General features: G+C 34.9%; 3 protein-coding genes across 3 annotated transcripts; 2 read left to right on the top strand and 1 right to left on the bottom strand.

The window, feature by feature from the left end:
- Positions 1–685: 685 nt before the first annotated feature.
- On the top strand, positions 686–7,422 carry LOC113506554. The gene is made up of 3 exons (XM_026889395.1): positions 686–859; positions 5,350–5,536; positions 6,044–7,422. The coding sequence occupies exons 2-3, from the start codon at positions 5,350–5,352 to the stop codon at positions 6,706–6,708; spliced, it is 852 nt and encodes a 283-aa protein (XP_026745196.1). The 5' UTR covers positions 686–859; the 3' UTR covers positions 6,709–7,422.
- Positions 7,423–8,801: 1,379 nt separating this feature from the next.
- On the bottom strand, positions 8,802–14,018 carry LOC113506553 (46 kDa FK506-binding nuclear protein-like). Its single transcript, XM_026889394.1, has 8 exons — positions 13,824–14,018; positions 12,647–12,874; positions 12,206–12,384; positions 11,618–11,775; positions 11,158–11,389; positions 10,476–10,643; positions 10,121–10,293; positions 8,802–10,001 (listed from the first exon to the last, which is right to left on the bottom strand). Exons 1-8 carry the CDS (start codon positions 13,831–13,833, stop codon positions 9,920–9,922), a joined length of 1,230 nt encoding a protein of 409 aa, XP_026745195.1. The 5' UTR covers positions 13,834–14,018; the 3' UTR covers positions 8,802–9,919.
- A 580-nt stretch (positions 14,019–14,598) lies between these two features.
- LOC113506555 (40S ribosomal protein S17) lies at positions 14,599–15,799 on the top strand. The gene is made up of 3 exons (XM_026889396.1): positions 14,599–14,706; positions 14,850–15,001; positions 15,530–15,799. Exons 1-3 carry the CDS (start codon positions 14,704–14,706, stop codon positions 15,774–15,776), a joined length of 402 nt encoding a protein of 133 aa, XP_026745197.1. The 5' UTR covers positions 14,599–14,703; the 3' UTR covers positions 15,777–15,799.
- The last annotated feature ends 942 nt before the right edge of the window (positions 15,800–16,741 follow it).

Below are 16,741 nucleotides of genomic sequence, written 5' to 3'. Positions count from 1 at the left end.
AAAAAAGTTACCACACGAACTTATATTGGTATGGGATAATGAAAATATACAATTGAATATTGAAATAATAAAAACGGAAACTGAAAATACCGTGCTATCGTGTCGTTGATAAAATTTTAATTACATTTGTTTGTAACAACATTGTACATTACTTACCCGATTAGATACAGTAACCAAGAAAAACTTAGCAATACCATTAGAAGGCTAAACTCCCGCTTATTATTTTAATCTGTACTTGGCAACTTGGCTTATTTGTTACTTGGTTAGCAACAACGTGAAAATGTAAGGAATATTTATTGAAATAAGTAGGTAGTAACCTCTTTTAATATAACTACCAACATTATTCTGGACTTTTTTAAGTCTTTGTTAAGCAGAGGTTTCGGCCTGTTCAGACTTATATTCAAATCGATTAGCAGCGACTTCGAAAATAATTGGATCTAAATGTAAACAAAAAAAAGTCTGTCTCATCAATTTCTTTGTACTGATTGAACTTACCATGCAACAGTACAGTATAATGCCTGCCTGCAATCCTATACCGCTGAATCGTAAATAAATTCAATATACATTCGAATTGGATTCGCAGTTTGGTCGCCATAAAAAAATATTATTTCGTTTACATTTCATATTTCCTGACAACGTATTGTCAATTTAACGTCAAATTATTAAAAAAATAGCGGTATTCTGTAATAATATAATTATTTTGTGAGTTTATTGATTTAAATCGAACAAACCGTTCGTCTTTAGCCAACTCGTTGAAATTTTATCGGTGAAGTGGATATGTGATACATTACAACTTGTAGAACAATCGCGTAAACTAGTGTACGATTGAGGTTAGCTATACACAAGCACTCTGCTTAAGGTAAGACATAAAATTGATTAAAATTAAATACAAAAAAAAAACACCAGCGTGACATAAAATATACCTATTCATTTGCTCAGAATACAGGCATTAAAAAGGTGATTACAATAAAATGAAGAATACTCTATTTGGACATGCAAAAATTAATGCTCATCATCAAACGTCATGGCATACCTTGGTCAAGATTGTTGTACTGTTATTTAAATGAATATGAGGGTATTATTGCCGATGTTCGCAATATGCCGCCGCGGCCGGCCGGCTTTACTTTCATGGTGCCATAACTACTCCAGCAACATAAAAAACTAGTTATGGAAATCTATGAAAAGCTACACGTGCCGTATTTCGACACCTACAATTGCTACAATGCCTTGTAGCTCCGTGAGACCCGCAGTTTCATAAGAACACACCAAAACCACAACACCAAAGCAATCAACCAGCAAAATGGAAGTGCTGGCTGAACGCTTTGTAAAAAAATAGGATATCTGTCTTTATATTAATCAGTAGTTTTCATAATGACTATGTTCTAGTGCAAGAAATCTTTCAGCTATGACAATTAACTTACCTTGTCATTTAAAAAAAAATCTCTGCATTTAACCCGTGCTATATTAAGCACTAAATTACAACCCCACTGCTTAACTCAAGTCCATCAGTTCAATCCATCCCATCCATATTATTATTAAACTATCACTATTTTTATTTATAACGCTATATTTAAGCTATAGAAAACGTAATCCTAAATATTAATTACAATGAAAGATCTTTATCTTCGTCGGCAATTACGAAACGAATTACGTATGTAGCTCAACAAATTGCTATGATTCACGGTTCAATCGATTGTGGCAGAGCACTAAATGTCCAATGTGGATGAAACATTGCCTGAGGATCTACTGAGACGACTTTAAGTAAAATGATTAAGGTTGTGGAAGAGTGACAGCGCTATACACGGCGTAGAGCGGCATCGCTTATACACCCGCATTAATATTATTTAAGACGTCGCAGCAGGCCCCTGGGCCCCTATTCTGCTATTTACAATGGCCGATGAATGACTGCAAATTGTATTAAATTGACACTATTCGTTTTATTTATTGTAAACATTTTTCCAACACAATAATTGGAAATCCAGTACTTGGTGGAACACTCACGGTTAGTACCATTAATTTCCAATTATTATGTTTGCTGAATGCTTAAGAGAACTGGAATAGTTCCATATTTAGGTAATCCAATTGGTAATTCATCGGCCATTGTAAATAGCAGAATCGAGGCCCTGCTTACTGCAGTCGTTACTTTAGGTTTAGAGTATTTACAGCGAGTATTCGCAAACCTCTCTCTAATCATGGCCAAGGCCGAGCCGGTGCTAACTCAACGTAATCCTATCCAATTTTGGCACAATTCACACGCCAACAGGCTTTGTTTTTCACAACAACCGATGTAACAAGTCGACTCGTTGATGTACACAATTTAATTGTTAATATCGGGCCGGATTTTGCATTTTAATATATATGCTAATTTTACGATATTACAAATCACCACCTAATCCAGTTTTACGCCTATATTTTTACTATAAAATCTAGTCGTTTAAATTTACATATAGAAACAATTTTTATGTCTTCAGAACATTACAAAAGTTGCGGTGATGCAAACCAGACTTCTAAATAATATTTCTTGTGTAAAATTATATAATGTACGAAAACGGTGTCATTTTTTTTAATTTTAATCGAAGCCATACTGTATACAACATTTGGATAAATACAAAACGTATTAAATATTTGCATGCCCTCGAAACCACAGTTTGTAAATTTTGCATCAATATTATTATGAAAAAACTTTTTAGCCTTTCAAACAACTTCCAAACACACACACACGTGTAAACCTTGCGTTTACACGTGTGTGTGTTTAGTACTCGTACACAAATACCATATTTTTTGTTTCTCTTTCTATTTTGCGCACCACTTGCATAACCATAATGTAATTGATGTGGAACCTTCAACTTCAGTCATTCCCATAGACTCCTCGACATGCAATGTGAGCCAAAATTATATGAAACTGGCTATTGCCACGAGCCAGCCCGCTACAAAACAAGAATAATCCCACGGGAACATAAATCGGGATAAAAAATATTGTATCTGTTAATCCTGGCTAGAAGCTATCCGTGTACCAAGTTTCGTCTAAATCCGTTCAGTGGTTTTCAGGGAAAGATTGACAAACATCCGTTGAGTACATACAAACTTTCGCGTTTGTAATATTAGTAGGAAGTGGGTAAGGTAGTAAGGTACTTTAGTTTCAGTTTAACAAAATACAAACAATAAGTCTTAACTAAATACTAACTCAACTTTAGGATTCTTCGCAAAAATAACTTAGCTTCGAGAGCTTACTCTTGTCTTGCTTAGGTCTTATGTTTTTGCATAATTATTTAGATAATATCTGCTTGCTACCTACTTACACGTTTCCTCTTTTAATCCGGAATAAATCAAAGTTATCATTTAATTATGTTTTTTAAATGTCTTAGTGCTTAAAAAAGTATTTTATAAAGATATTTAAATGATAAAAAAAACATGTTATGTTAATCATATCAATTACAACCATCTTAATACTGATATTTCGCTTTAAAAATATGCAACATTATTTTATTATGCACTAGTTAAATCCTCGTGGATTCGCTTAGCTCGGACTCCCGAGGTCAGAACGCGACGCTGTTTGTTTAGAATTTGACAATTAATGCAAAAAAAAGTTACTACTATTATGAAAATAGCTACATAATATTATTAAACATATATTTATTGTAAAAACTTGTTCTTTTATATATTTTGTAATAAAAAAATGAGAAAAACTCTCAAAAATGCTACCTAATTTGTAACACAAAGTCTACGGATCTTTCAAAATGGGTTTGTTCAATAACTACTTATACAACATTAGCCTCTGTAATTAACTCGAACTTGATGAGGCTAACTGCAGAAGAAAGACTAATATGGGCTGATGATGATGATGGTGAGGCAAACACAGAAGTAACGTAGTGTTTCTAGTGGTACTTCCCCTAGATTACCTAGTTGCGATTGCTCAAAGTAAGGCTCGTCGCAAACAAAACACGGAACACAACGACTGCCTGATAGTTTACATGATTTTCTAGTGAAATGACATTTCTACATTCGTTATCGTCAATAGAAATTGCTCGAACGTTTGGAGATGACAGTTCAAAGTCGCGTGACTTATAGAATCGAAATGTCGTTTTCAAATATTCAAGCGGTTTTAATTCACGTTAAAAAAATGTTACAAATGTCACTTCGCTATAGGGGCAAATCACAAGCTCGCGACAGTTTCAATCATATGTATGAAAAATTTGCTGTCTCTAAAAGAAATACAGTTTGCACCAAGCCGTACATCCAGTTAACTCTCCCGATATCCCCATAAAACTCATGATGGTATGCGCGCTTTGTATGCGCCTGCGTCACACGGACTGTTCCAATTTGAGTAATACATTATGTATAACTGTCAGGCAGGTATACATTATACAGATGTTTTTAAAATCGTTTTAATATTTCGCCCGCAGCGTGACGCAGTAAGTTTCTTTTTTTTTAAACTCCTGTTTGTTTAAACTAATTAATTTGTGGTGTTCTATTGGTACCCTCTTTGTTTTCGCTAGAGATTTAATAACTGCCATCGATCTATCAGTAACGGAGAGTTTCCTGATAGAAATAATGTAGATTGTAGACAGTTTTATATATTTTTGTTTCAAGATTGAATCTTATCTAGGTAAACCATCAGTTAATCAGAACAACCACCAAACTCTACATTTTAAGTGGTTTCAAGAGATCATTCGCATATCAGGTTGGAATCGGCAATTCGCTACAAGCGCTTTTTTATTGTTTCTATGGGCCAAAATTATTGATACAAAACTGGCAAACATGTGTAGTTTCTTTGTTCATAGAGATACTCAGCTCAACTTTAACTAACTAGAAACGTATATTTCATGACGACAAAAAATACATGTATTTTAAGAGGATTATTTTAATCGACGTTCGATCTATGAAAACAGTACCTATGCAGATCAAGATTCAATAATTTTATTTTGTTTCAATAATTTATATTTTTATTCGTAAAAATACACTTGATACGATCTAACCGGATGTTCCCAAATCGATATTAACGATTATGACAATGTTAGTGATTGCGGTTTCTTTACCCTTTTTTATAAAAATCTTTATCAAAGATCATAGCTCTTATCCATGTCACTTCTTTGAAATAAAGTAAAATTCTTGACGAAAGTCTTATTGGGAAAGCAAAATGGGATTACGGTATTGGCAGACTACCCATTCTACCCAATAGTATGCTTGTGCTCTATTTGTTGTTCTTATAAGATTCTAATAGGTTATGCTTTGCTGTTTATAATTGTTTGACCCCCAGGGTTTAGTGCCGACTCGGCAGTCGCCCTCTAGATGTTTGCTGTGCGCGAGATAAGTCGGGGGCAACGTTTATCTGAAGTAATATTGTTGCAGATGTGTGTTCGCATATGGCTAGAGGTGGGGCACGCTTGCGAACCGCGCCGCTCCGCCACTGGCCGCGCTCTGGCACTGGACTGGCGAGTGTGGGTGCGTGGCGTCAGCGGCCACGATATTAGCACCTTCGTACACAAAGTCGTTTTCCACTTGCACCCCGCCACAGCTTTCGTGTATCCCAAAAGAGGCAAGAACACACTTTAAGTATATTATTTTTTGTATTAATTAACACAATAAATGTTATTTGTTCAAATAACTCTATGACATAACATCGTTTTTATACTTTATATTCATTTAAGCTTCCACGTCGTGAAGTAATAGTTGTGACGAGGTAGAAACCCGTAAGACAACCTGTCCTAGCTTTAGAACATAATATTAGGTAAGTTATGAAGGTCATATAGTGTATTCGAATATAGTTGGCTAGAGGCCATAGCGCATACATTTTATAACAGGCTTTGCTAAAAAATATAGTTTTGAAATTATATTGGTATCTCATTCTTTTGTCTTAAATACTTAAATAACAGTGCCTGTCATTCAGTATCCAATAAATATAATTATTGTATTAAAACTCATCATCATTATCGTTAATATTGATACTGTGCTCCACCTACAGCTTTATCTCTGTGACTTTGCCCCCTGTTATATTCATGTATCTGCTTTTTATGGAGCAATAACATCGACTTTATTTTTACAGTGCTCCAGGAGCCGCCATACGAAATCCAAGAGTCTGGCTGCGCCTCCATCGACATACCGATACATGTGTACCTGAAATACAGCAACAGGCCAAAGAAAATTCGTCTGAGATACAGTCTGCAGATCGAGAACAACAGCAAGAGCAACTCAGAGTCACGGTGCATTTACTACGACTTCGAGAACCCGTCGGAGCAGCTGTGCGAGGCACTCATGAGCGGCGGCGGCGAGGTGGTGGCCCGCGCCGGCGCGCCCGACGCCGGCCAGAAGCTGGTGGTGCTGCTGTCCGACGGCGGCGAAGACCCGCCCGCGCCCGCGCCCACTCCCGTGCCGGCCAAGCTGCACAAGGCCAAGAAGTACAAGTTCGTCGAGCCCGTGCAGTGCAAGCACAACGCCAAGAAACGCAAGTCTTATATATTCGAAGAGATTTGCTCAAAATGTGGTCATTCCATTTACGTCGACTTCAGAAAACAACTACGCTCGGTGGCCATGACCGAGGACGAGATAAACTGCGTATCACAGTTGTATTTATCGTACACTAGTTATCAGAAGTCGGTGGATGCGTTAATTCTGCCGCCGATGACGGACCCGATATACAGAGTGCCCAAGTTACCCAAATCTTTGAGGAAAGCTCTAAAAGAAGTCGAAGAAGACTACACGATGCTATGAGCCAAAAAGTGCCTTCTGTTCGTCTACAAATCAGTGCCGTGTTGTGATATTACTGGTGCCATCAGAGACTTATTGCATGTGATGCAAACATAATTATCGTTAGACTAGACAACTCTGTTTAGTGAGCATAATATTAATTATTTGTAAAGAATCTATATTTTAAAGACTATTTACTTTGGTTGTTCGAATGTTGGTCGTTTAACTTATTAAGTTTATTAAATTAGAATTACCATAATCTAGTAACACTGAAATACGTGCGCTGTGAGTAAGATCTCAATAACGTAAGAGAGGTATCTATTTTAATTTGTATCTGTTTCATATTATATTTTATTTTATTATTATCTACGTATAGGATATGAGATAACTTAACAGTTGGGGTTGTGAGTTACGTAATTTAAGCTGAATGTATTGTGTTGATTTGTATTTTGTTATCGCACACATAAAAAGTGCCTATCGATAGATTACGATTGTTTAACAGGGTATTAGGCATAACGAGTTAAATAATCAAGATTCAAGAATGTAATCACTTGCACAGCTACGTTTTCACTTGTATTGGATATAAACTATTTATAATGAAGTTAATACTAAAACGCTATTGAAAGGTCATACTTTTCATACTGTTGAGTTTGTTTCTACACACTAAGAAGTTAGATATTTTATCATATGGACGAAAGAAGACTTTGTTACATAAATAAAAATATTCATGTTTTAAAATGTATTTTATTGCCTTAATACGAATGGACTCATTAGGTACGTTGTGAATGATGCTGGACAACATAAAAACCTATCCTAAAAGTACCTACCAATTAATTTAGTATATAAATATCAATATATTTTAAAAATAATTGAGTCTCAAAAGTATTTTTTCGGGAGCAAGAGCGGGAGTTGGTGTCTCTTTTTGAAGCTTAACATTGAGAACCTACGAACCTGCACTAGACCAACGTAGCGATTGACCACGACAATAGGAAGAAAGTAAAGAAAAGAAGGAAATGAAGAAAGGATAAACTTTTTGTGGGTGTACAAGTCTAAAATGTTTGTCTCAAAAACAAAGCTTATGCGAACTTGTATCGTACAACAAATTCTTCCTCCTCCTTGGTACAAATTAATCATGTTTTGTTACCAGAGCACAAAATTATTTTAGTCTGTGCTCAATAGATGTTATATTCTGTAGAATAAAAACCAGCTGACCTGCGTCATGACATAAACATGACATACAGTTCAATGTCAAATTCATCAAATTGCCAGAGTGATTATGTCAAAGACACTTCCTTGAATATAATATGTAAATAAATTATATTCTAAAAAAAATACTGTGAGGCCATATCTAACAAATACTTGGTCAGCAAAAGTCTACAGCGCCCAAGTAGTCTTTAAAAAACCTAAGGAGTTATCTAAGTATTGCGGTCAACATGGTTTGTGTTCCTTGCTTCGTCATTCCTGTGTTGTTATTCCTTTGGCACAAGTTCATCCAACCCTATGTGCTCCGTTTCTGGAATCCTTGGGCTGTTAAAGATGCTGATGGAAACGTAAAAACAGAATTTCCGTTCAAATGTGAAGGCGGAGTGTGCGCATTTAGCAGGAAGAAGGATGACAAAAAAGGAAACAAAACAGAACAAAAAGACTTAAATGCTACCTCGGAACCACATAGAGTTAAAGCCGACTAGTGGAATCATTATGTTAAAATGGTATTAATGTATTAATTTATATCTTTCATGTGGTGGGTGAAACAGTACCCATTTACTGAATAGACTATTAATATGAATATGCTTTTTACAGTTGACTTCGCATTTGCCTACAATGCACATAGTTAATTCCGATCAACCAGGATGCTAATTTTTATCAAGTTTGAACAAGCCTGTGATATATATAACATTAGCCATTCACCATTCCATGAAATAAATAATACTATGAAATTTTAATGTTAAACTGTAACTGTTCAAGCAAGATTGCTACCATTCCCCATTATAACTCTTTGATTTATTGTTAAATCATTAGCATATTACATTTAACTACACTTATTTCCTCACTACATTTTAGTACTTTCTAATTTATTGTTATTCGCAAATTATAAGGTTATGAAATAAAACAATAGCTGAAGTTCTGACTTTTATTTAATGATCAAGATGGCTACAAGTCTTACCAGTATTAATAAGATACACTGAATGTATTGATTAGAAATAAGAAGTAAAATTGAAAAGTTATCTATTCATATTGACACATTAAAATTCCATACACTCAATACAAGGCTAACATGTAAAACTAGACTAATCTTATTAATCTAACAATACAAATTACCTATATTGGATCTTAGTTTCCTATTGTATGATGTTGAATTTAGGTCTAGCCTATTCACTATTCCTACACCATACTTGCAATGCAGGGCGTCTTCTAAAATATAAAAATATCCTCCAAATGACTACTAGTTAACTATTTAAGTGTGGGTTACAGAACTTACTAATAAAGAATGTTCTTATTAATAATAGTCGGAATCAAGAATATATTGTATATTTATATATATAGGAATTGCTACTGCTTCCACACTATACTATTGTTATTTACTGCCAGTTCTTATGTTTTAACACAAATCATTACACTTACAATAAGACTTTTCACATTCAAACTAATCAAAATAATAAGATAGCTCCAAGTAACTTAAAAATTTTGGTAAAAAAATTACAAACTTTTTACAGTATTTGATAAAAATGTTTGTGTCATTAAGGACACCCAAGAGTGTAAATTTATTATGTCCAGTTCAATCCTTATACACTAACTTAAAAATGAACTTACATGGTATAACAGTAAATATGATGCATCTGCAACACTATTATTCATGAAGTAAATTAAATATTTTGAGTTCTGACTGTAGTACTAATAGTTGCCATTCTCATGCAAAAACACTGGGTTGCCAACATTAAGTTGTATTAATTGAAATACCCTCTTGAGTATACATAAATTTGAAGGATATTTGAGTGTTAAAAATTAAGTGCAGTACCCCCAAATATATGTACACACCTGCATTAAAAAAAATTGAAATCCTGTTTGTGTATTTCATCTACAAAAATAATTCTATTGCAGATAAGTCATATTGGAGTAGTACTTAACAAACATGCTTGCTATTCTGCAAAACCATTCAAAATCCTTTCATCACCATTAAATTTAAAGCAAAATAACAATGTCCTTGACATAGTGGCACATTCCATGTATATTTGACTTATTTGATATTCTTAAGTTCAACTTCAAATACTAGTGTTGAGTTTGGTGGGATCACTGGGGGTGAACCTTTGGCTCCGTAACTGTAAAGAAAAAAAAAACGATTAGACATAAAGTAAAAATCATTGCCTCATTTGAAATTTTGTGCAGCTTCTGTAGCTTATGTTACAAATTGTGCAGTCAGTTTGAAATAAATACTTACGCCATCGCAGGTGGGCAGATAATCTTCCTCTTGCCTCCGACCTTCATGCCAGCAATGCCGACATCCCAACCACTGATCACCTCCTTGGCTCCCAGTCGGAACTTGAAGCCGGGTCCCTTCACGCAGTTGTCAAACATCTTGTTGTTTTGCTTCAGGCGACCTTCATAATAAACCTAAAACAGGCGAAATTATATGCATATATAATTAAACTTCTAACACAACAAAACTTTGACATGGAAAACAAAAACAAATAGGTTTGCATCATTCTTTGCAAAACATTGTTCAGTTTGGTTGTAGGGCCAAATTAATGTTTTCCAAAAAGAAATTTATTTTGAGTTAAACAAGATGGGCTTACCGTGACAACTTTGCCGGGTTTTACAGCAAGTCCAGTGCCAACCTTCAGGTCTTCAATGGCAACTCCCCCAGTCAGTTGCTTCTTTTCTCTTTTCTCCTCCTCTTGCTTTGCTTCAGGCTTCTTCTTTTCGGCCTTTTGAGGAGCTTCAGCCTTTTGAGCTTCATCCTTCTATAAAAAAATTACAATTGTAAATCAATAACCCCAATTTTTTTTTCGTGTTTACAGGTAAGAACTAAATGAATCATCATCTCAGCCTATTGCAGTCCACTGCTGGACACAAGCCTCTCTATAAGTTCTCCAGCATGACCGGTTCATTGCCACCTGCATACAATGGGACCCAGCGGTTTTCACTAGGTCACTAAATGAATTGGTCACTACTAATACCATGTTTTCATGTTAGTAACCAAAGCAAGAACCATCACTCTTGTGTCTTGTTCACTTAGCTTGTTGTTGTTATTGTTATTGTTTGATGTTACCAAAAGAAAAAGTTATTGGAAGACAGTTACAAGGTCAACTGTTCTGCTGAGGCAGTGAGCACTGGCTCTTAAACCCTGGATTTACTAAATATGGTACCTATCTGGTATAACTTGAAAAGAGTCAAGTATTTTCACCAGGGTCAAATCTTGCTATGGATGTGTTTAGCCCAAACAAATCCATTGAAGCTAGTTTTAAATCAACAAACCTTGGCAACTCCATTCACTTGGGGCTGTTTTGCTTGCTGCTGCAGCTTTTTCTTGAGCCGTCTCTTCTGTGATTTGGTGAGTTTTGACACGTCTACCTCTTCCTCCTTGCTGGTGTCGAGTGTGGTGTCGGCTGACTCTGACGACGCTGCCTTCTTCTTCTTCTTTGGTGTTTCTTCTTCTTCTTCATCCTCATCATCTTCATCGTCGTCGTCTTCTTCCTCATCTTCGTCACTAGAATATCATAGTTAAGAATTAATTTAAATACTGTCCATAAATCGCAATTTTTGCCCGTCCGTAAGTGGATTTATAAAACATTGTATTCTGTACTAAAACATTGTCTGGTACAATAAGATAGAGCAGTTCCAAATATAAAATAATCTATTTTTTAGTAACATAATATTATGCTTTTGTTTCATATTGCTATGTATATTATATGCCATATGATGACATTATAATTACCTGTCATCTTCAGCTGTTGTGTTAATTTTGAATGAGTCATCATTTTCATCAGTGTCAATGTCCTCTCCATCTAGGAATTTCTGGAGCTGATCATCATCGTCATCATCATCATCTTCAGAGCTGGCAGCAGCTGCCTTTTTGCCAGCTTTCTTTTCAGACTGAGGAAACAGTATTCATCATGTATGGTATTGACAACAAACCCTATATGTTATTGAAAGTATTCTCACCATGATTTAAATGAAGTATATACTTTTAATTTCTAGAATAAAAGGGCCTGGGACTGGACAAAGCATACCTACTGCCTTAAATCACTATGGGCCCTTTGTCTTTGCCCACTAAAATAAACAATATGGTAGATCCTGATAAGAAAAATGATGGGATCATCTCATTATTTAAATATGTATGAACATTTTAAGGGAGGAATCCTGGATGCCTAACATGTATCACCAATTAGCAGTGATCAAGTTTGGAAAATAATGCTGAAGGCTAGTCTAATATTCAAAAGGCCTTTACTTTTACTGAGCATAGCTGCAGATTAGTGTTATCATTATTTCCATGTAGATTTAAAAATACTATTAATATAACTACCTTTGCCTTTTTATTAGCTGCTACGTCATTGCTGTTCTCCAGCTTTCTCTTGTTTTTAGGTGCTGGGGGCTCCTCATCCTCTTCAATTTCTTCATCTTCGTCTTCGTCATCTTCTTCTTCTTCCAACTCATCCTCATACTCAGGGTCCAAGTAACCAGTCAAGTGGACATTACATTTACCTGTTTAAAATTGTTTTATTCAAATTTATTTGCTGATATTGCTGTAGCTTGCCAAAAATAAAACTATTCAAATAACATAATTATATTTTTTAGTCAATGGTTATTCATAGCTGACTTATATTTATACTCATACTGATATGTAGTGTTTACAACTAGATTACCAACTTTATGTAATATTTGCAGGTACAATCACACACTATATTGAGTAACATACTGAAATTTTCTGTACACTAATAGACAATATATTTTATCATTTACTCACCATTTGTCAAGAAGGAGACATTGTCTCCAGTCTTGAAGTATAGGTCCAAGGGCACCTGGATGATTCTGCCCTTCTGTAATGTGCATACAAGGAAGTTCTTGCCGTCTACCACGACCATCACTTGACAGGGATCAGTATCACCTGTGGAGATGTCCATGGCGGCCTGTGAGATGTGGAACGGCTTCTCCACCACTTGGGTGTACCGCTTGTTCGGCTCCATGATCAAACCTGAGGAAATCATCATTCAACTTATATTACAGTACTGGACTGAAAAAACAGCATTTCAATCATTTATCAACATTTTTATTTAAATTTTAGATATTAATTTTTCATTTGAGAATTACAGATTATTGTCTTGTTTTAGTTATGTATAGTGCCAATGATGGCAACGATAACATTCCAAATCATCGGCTCGCAGTCGGCTACCCCGGGTAGGTCGGATAACATTCCAAATCTAATTCACAAATGTTTTAGCAATATGTGAGCCAGAGCACAGGATAAACAAATTGTTAAATTGAACTTTTTTAAAACCTTGTAATTTGAATATGACGAATGTTGGATGACCGTGACCATGACCAAGACCATGATCCCTCAGTTTCTGTTTAGGAAATTCTTCAGTCCGGCAGTCAGATTTAAAAAATCAACAGGTTCCATTTGAGTAAGCTCAATAAAATTATAGAGATATAAGCTGGAGTTGCATGACACCAAAATGAAGAAAAAAAATCGAAAACATTTTCATGAAACATATTGTTTTAGTGGTTACAAAATTCGTCAGTCTTGCCAGAGTTTATTAAGCTAGCTAGTAAGCGGTAAAATACTATATCGCGACACAACATGTCAAACGCTCCATATGATGGGCAACATGTGCTGATGCGCCGTAGTAGTTTCTAGAACAGATTACCTACAGGGGATGTAAACCGAAATATAATATTCCTAAACTAAGATATTTATAAATTAAATACATTCTAAACACTTCAGTAGCTCAACACGGGAGTATCTGATCATCGGATTAAAAGAGAGGCAAATACCATAAATACCGGTATGTATCCAGAACCTGGGGTATGAGCCGCAAGATGATACTTATCATAATTTTTGGGTTAATAAATTATTCAAATGTTTATAACTGATCTGAGTGGCACCAACACGTGGTGGCAAAGTAACCGGCAATTTTACTTACCCCAAAACATCTTGACGTTGATTATTAGCAGATATGGAAAATGATAATAGTACTAAAGTTATCACTAAGCGTTAAATTAACGCAAGACTAGAATTGCTGGCTTCGTTATTTATTAATTTATAGACTTCACATGTGGATCACGGCAAACGCGGCAAAGCAAGATCAACCACATTCGTCAACGAATTCGTAATGGATGATTTTAAGTTTAACCATAGACAACAAATTTATTTTATTGACATTACTACGAACAAGCAGTGCTCTAGATGCTATGTTTTGTAGAACAAAAATTGTTACTTATAATATATGTATCGTTAAAAGGCGTGTCGCAGCCGATATTATGGCAAAGTTGGTATTTAATGCCATAACATACATGTAGCATCATAAAATTTGATTGAAAAACATTTAAAAAAATATTTTCAACCAAAATAATGGGTGCGAGGAGGGTTTACTCGCAAGATGTTGTGGATTGTTGTACCTATTTTGATATGAAAATGTTTTGGTAATTCAAACATAGTATTTCTCAATTTTACTTAAACATTGGATGCTACTAAATGTGATTGGTATTTCTACAATCAAACCGTTTATACGGTTTTGTGGGACACGTTATTCCAATTTTTTTTTTATGTAATAAGAGAATAATAAAGACTTGATTGATTTATTGATTCAATATCACACAAACGGTTTTTATTGGAATTGTATTTAGCTGTTAGCCTTCCATGCTGTATTAAATAAATATTTTAAATAGATAGACGAGAATAACAATTTGCGAATTTAACACCATAGACAAGCGTCAAATTTTCTTTGGTAACTTTTTTAGGTTAAAAAATATACCTTTCTGTCTTTCGTATCTGTCAGTGAACATTGCTGTTGTGTTTCAGCCATGGTAAATAAATTATTTAGCACTAAATCCTGTAAAATCTTTACAATCATGTGATAATATTGTGATCAGTCTTTGTCTTTTGGCGATCATTTGGTGTAAGTTTTCCACAGTGATGATTATTTACAAGATAACCTCTTGTATTTCAGGGTCGTGTACGAACAAAAACCGTCAAGAAGGCGGCTAAGATTATCATTGAAAAGTACTACACTAGACTGACTCTGGACTTCGACACCAACAAAAGAATATGTGAGGAAATCGCTATCATTCCTACCAAGCCCCTCCGTAACAAAATCGCTGGGTAAGTACATTGAAATTTGTTTTCATATATTTCTTCCTTCTAAATAAATGTTTCATGAGAAATAAATATACTATTACTGGTTATTTAAACGATAATAGATTTTCTTGTGCATTTGATAAAATTTATTGAAATGACTGCACTCCATCATGCATCCAGCACTTTTCATAATTGTAATTTTATTTTACCTCAAATTAGATGTAATATTGTAAAGTGCTACTACGACGTGACCTATTTCGAAAGTAAACTTAGTAATTGTACATAAAGTGTTGGCTGTATTTCCTCTAAACAAGCCTGTTATTGAAAAGTTACTAATAATAATGATCTCATTAAAGTTTGTTTATTCTGTTTGTCTGTACTGAACAAAATTGCCAGCAAATGAGACATTAGAATCAATTCTAATTAATTATTTAAAATTTTTGAGAATATTCTTATAGTTATTTTCAGTAAGGATTTTGATTTAAATGCTTTGTTTTACAGCAATATTATATATGTGCTTACTTTCTTACTTGAACTCTGGTTTATTTTTAGGTTTGCTACCCATTTGATGAGGCGTCTCAGACACTCCCAGGTCAGAGGAATCTCCATCAAGCTTCAAGAGGAAGAACGTGAAAGGCGTGACAACTATGTGCCTGAGGTCTCTGCCCTTGAGCATGACATCATTGAAGTTGACCCAGACACCAAGGACATGTTGAAGATGCTCGACTTCAACAACATCAATGGTCTGCAGTTGACGCAGCCTGCCACACAAGGCGGCTATGGTGGCAGACGTAATTAAGGATAATAAATAATTAATATCTATTACATAGTTTAATTATGTCTGAAAACCCAGTATTTCCCAGTTTGATCTTAAATTTTCAAGATAGTAATTAGAAATTTAATTTCTTTTATTTATACTAACATGAAAATATGTAGAAAGGCAAACTGAATGCCTCAGGTATTCTCTACCAGTGGACCATAGAGTGATGCAAAGATAACAAAGTGCTCTTGTGGCTTTCATCGGAATATAGGATGGTAACAAAACTAAGTAGGATTCAGCGTCCAAAAATATATTCAGTTATGAGGTTCAATAACCTTAACCTTGAACCCTTATATCTACAAATTAATACCTATATGCTTAGAAGGCAGTAAAACAAGCTTTGGCTAGCATAATATGTTGCATGTCATTCGAGAACGATTAAACTTGTTACCGGTGCCTTAATACTGTTCTCGTTCTCAATAGTGCTTTTACCATCTAGGGCAATAATTAAACCATTTACGAATATGTTATCTTTTGCCTGTTCGACAGAATTTCACTCATATTTCTCTCCCCGTTCAGAAATGAGAAATTTTGGCCCCTAACATTTAAGATTTTCTGAGAGTGATTTATTCTTAAGTCAGCTTCGGCAGTATTTTATTATTATTTATCAATTATTACAGGTACATGTTATACTTATAAATAAACTTAACTTATACATATTATTAGTAGCTCCTCGTAGATTCCATTTACCGGTCTAGAGGGCAAGTTCAAGAAAACAATCATGAGAAATGCAACCTTGAATAGGGAAGGTGTCAAGCTGGAGTACAAATATTTTAATGGCAGAAAAAAACTGGCGGCGGGGTTCCGGCTAGTAGAGCTCAACAGTCGAGTTGTTGAAATACGACATGATCTTAGGTTCTCCATATTATATATTAGGGAATTCTATCAAAGCTCAGTAAATCTTTGAATAGAAATTCGAAATTTAAACTTAAAACACACGTAAC

Source organism: Trichoplusia ni, assembly GCF_003590095.1.
Source record: "Trichoplusia ni isolate ovarian cell line Hi5 chromosome 19 unlocalized genomic scaffold, tn1 tig00001014_group18, whole genome shotgun sequence".
NCBI lineage: Eukaryota > Metazoa > Arthropoda > Insecta > Lepidoptera > Noctuidae > Trichoplusia > Trichoplusia ni.
The sequence above is the reverse complement of the archived record's forward strand: the minus strand, read 5'-3'. Positions and strand labels throughout refer to the sequence as shown.

Coding starts and splice junctions, on each gene's coding strand:
- LOC113506554 (XM_026889395.1), top strand. CDS start 5,350: ATGTGTGTTCGCATATGGCTAGAGGTGGGGCACGCTTGCGAACCGCGC. Junction 5,537..6,043: donor TTTCGTGTATCCCAAAAGAG/GCAAGAACACAC, acceptor TTATTTTTACAG/TGCTCCAGGAGCCGCCATAC.
- LOC113506553 (XM_026889394.1), bottom strand. Junction 11,776..12,205: donor CAGCTAATAAAAAGGCAAAG/GTAGTTATATTA, acceptor CTGTTTCCTCAG/TCTGAAAAGAAAGCTGGCAA. Junction 11,390..11,617: donor ACAACAGCTGAAGATGACAG/GTAATTATAATG, acceptor ATGATATTCTAG/TGACGAAGATGAGGAAGAAG.
- LOC113506555 (XM_026889396.1), top strand. Junction 15,002..15,529: donor CTCCGTAACAAAATCGCTGG/GTAAGTACATTG, acceptor GTTTATTTTTAG/GTTTGCTACCCATTTGATGA.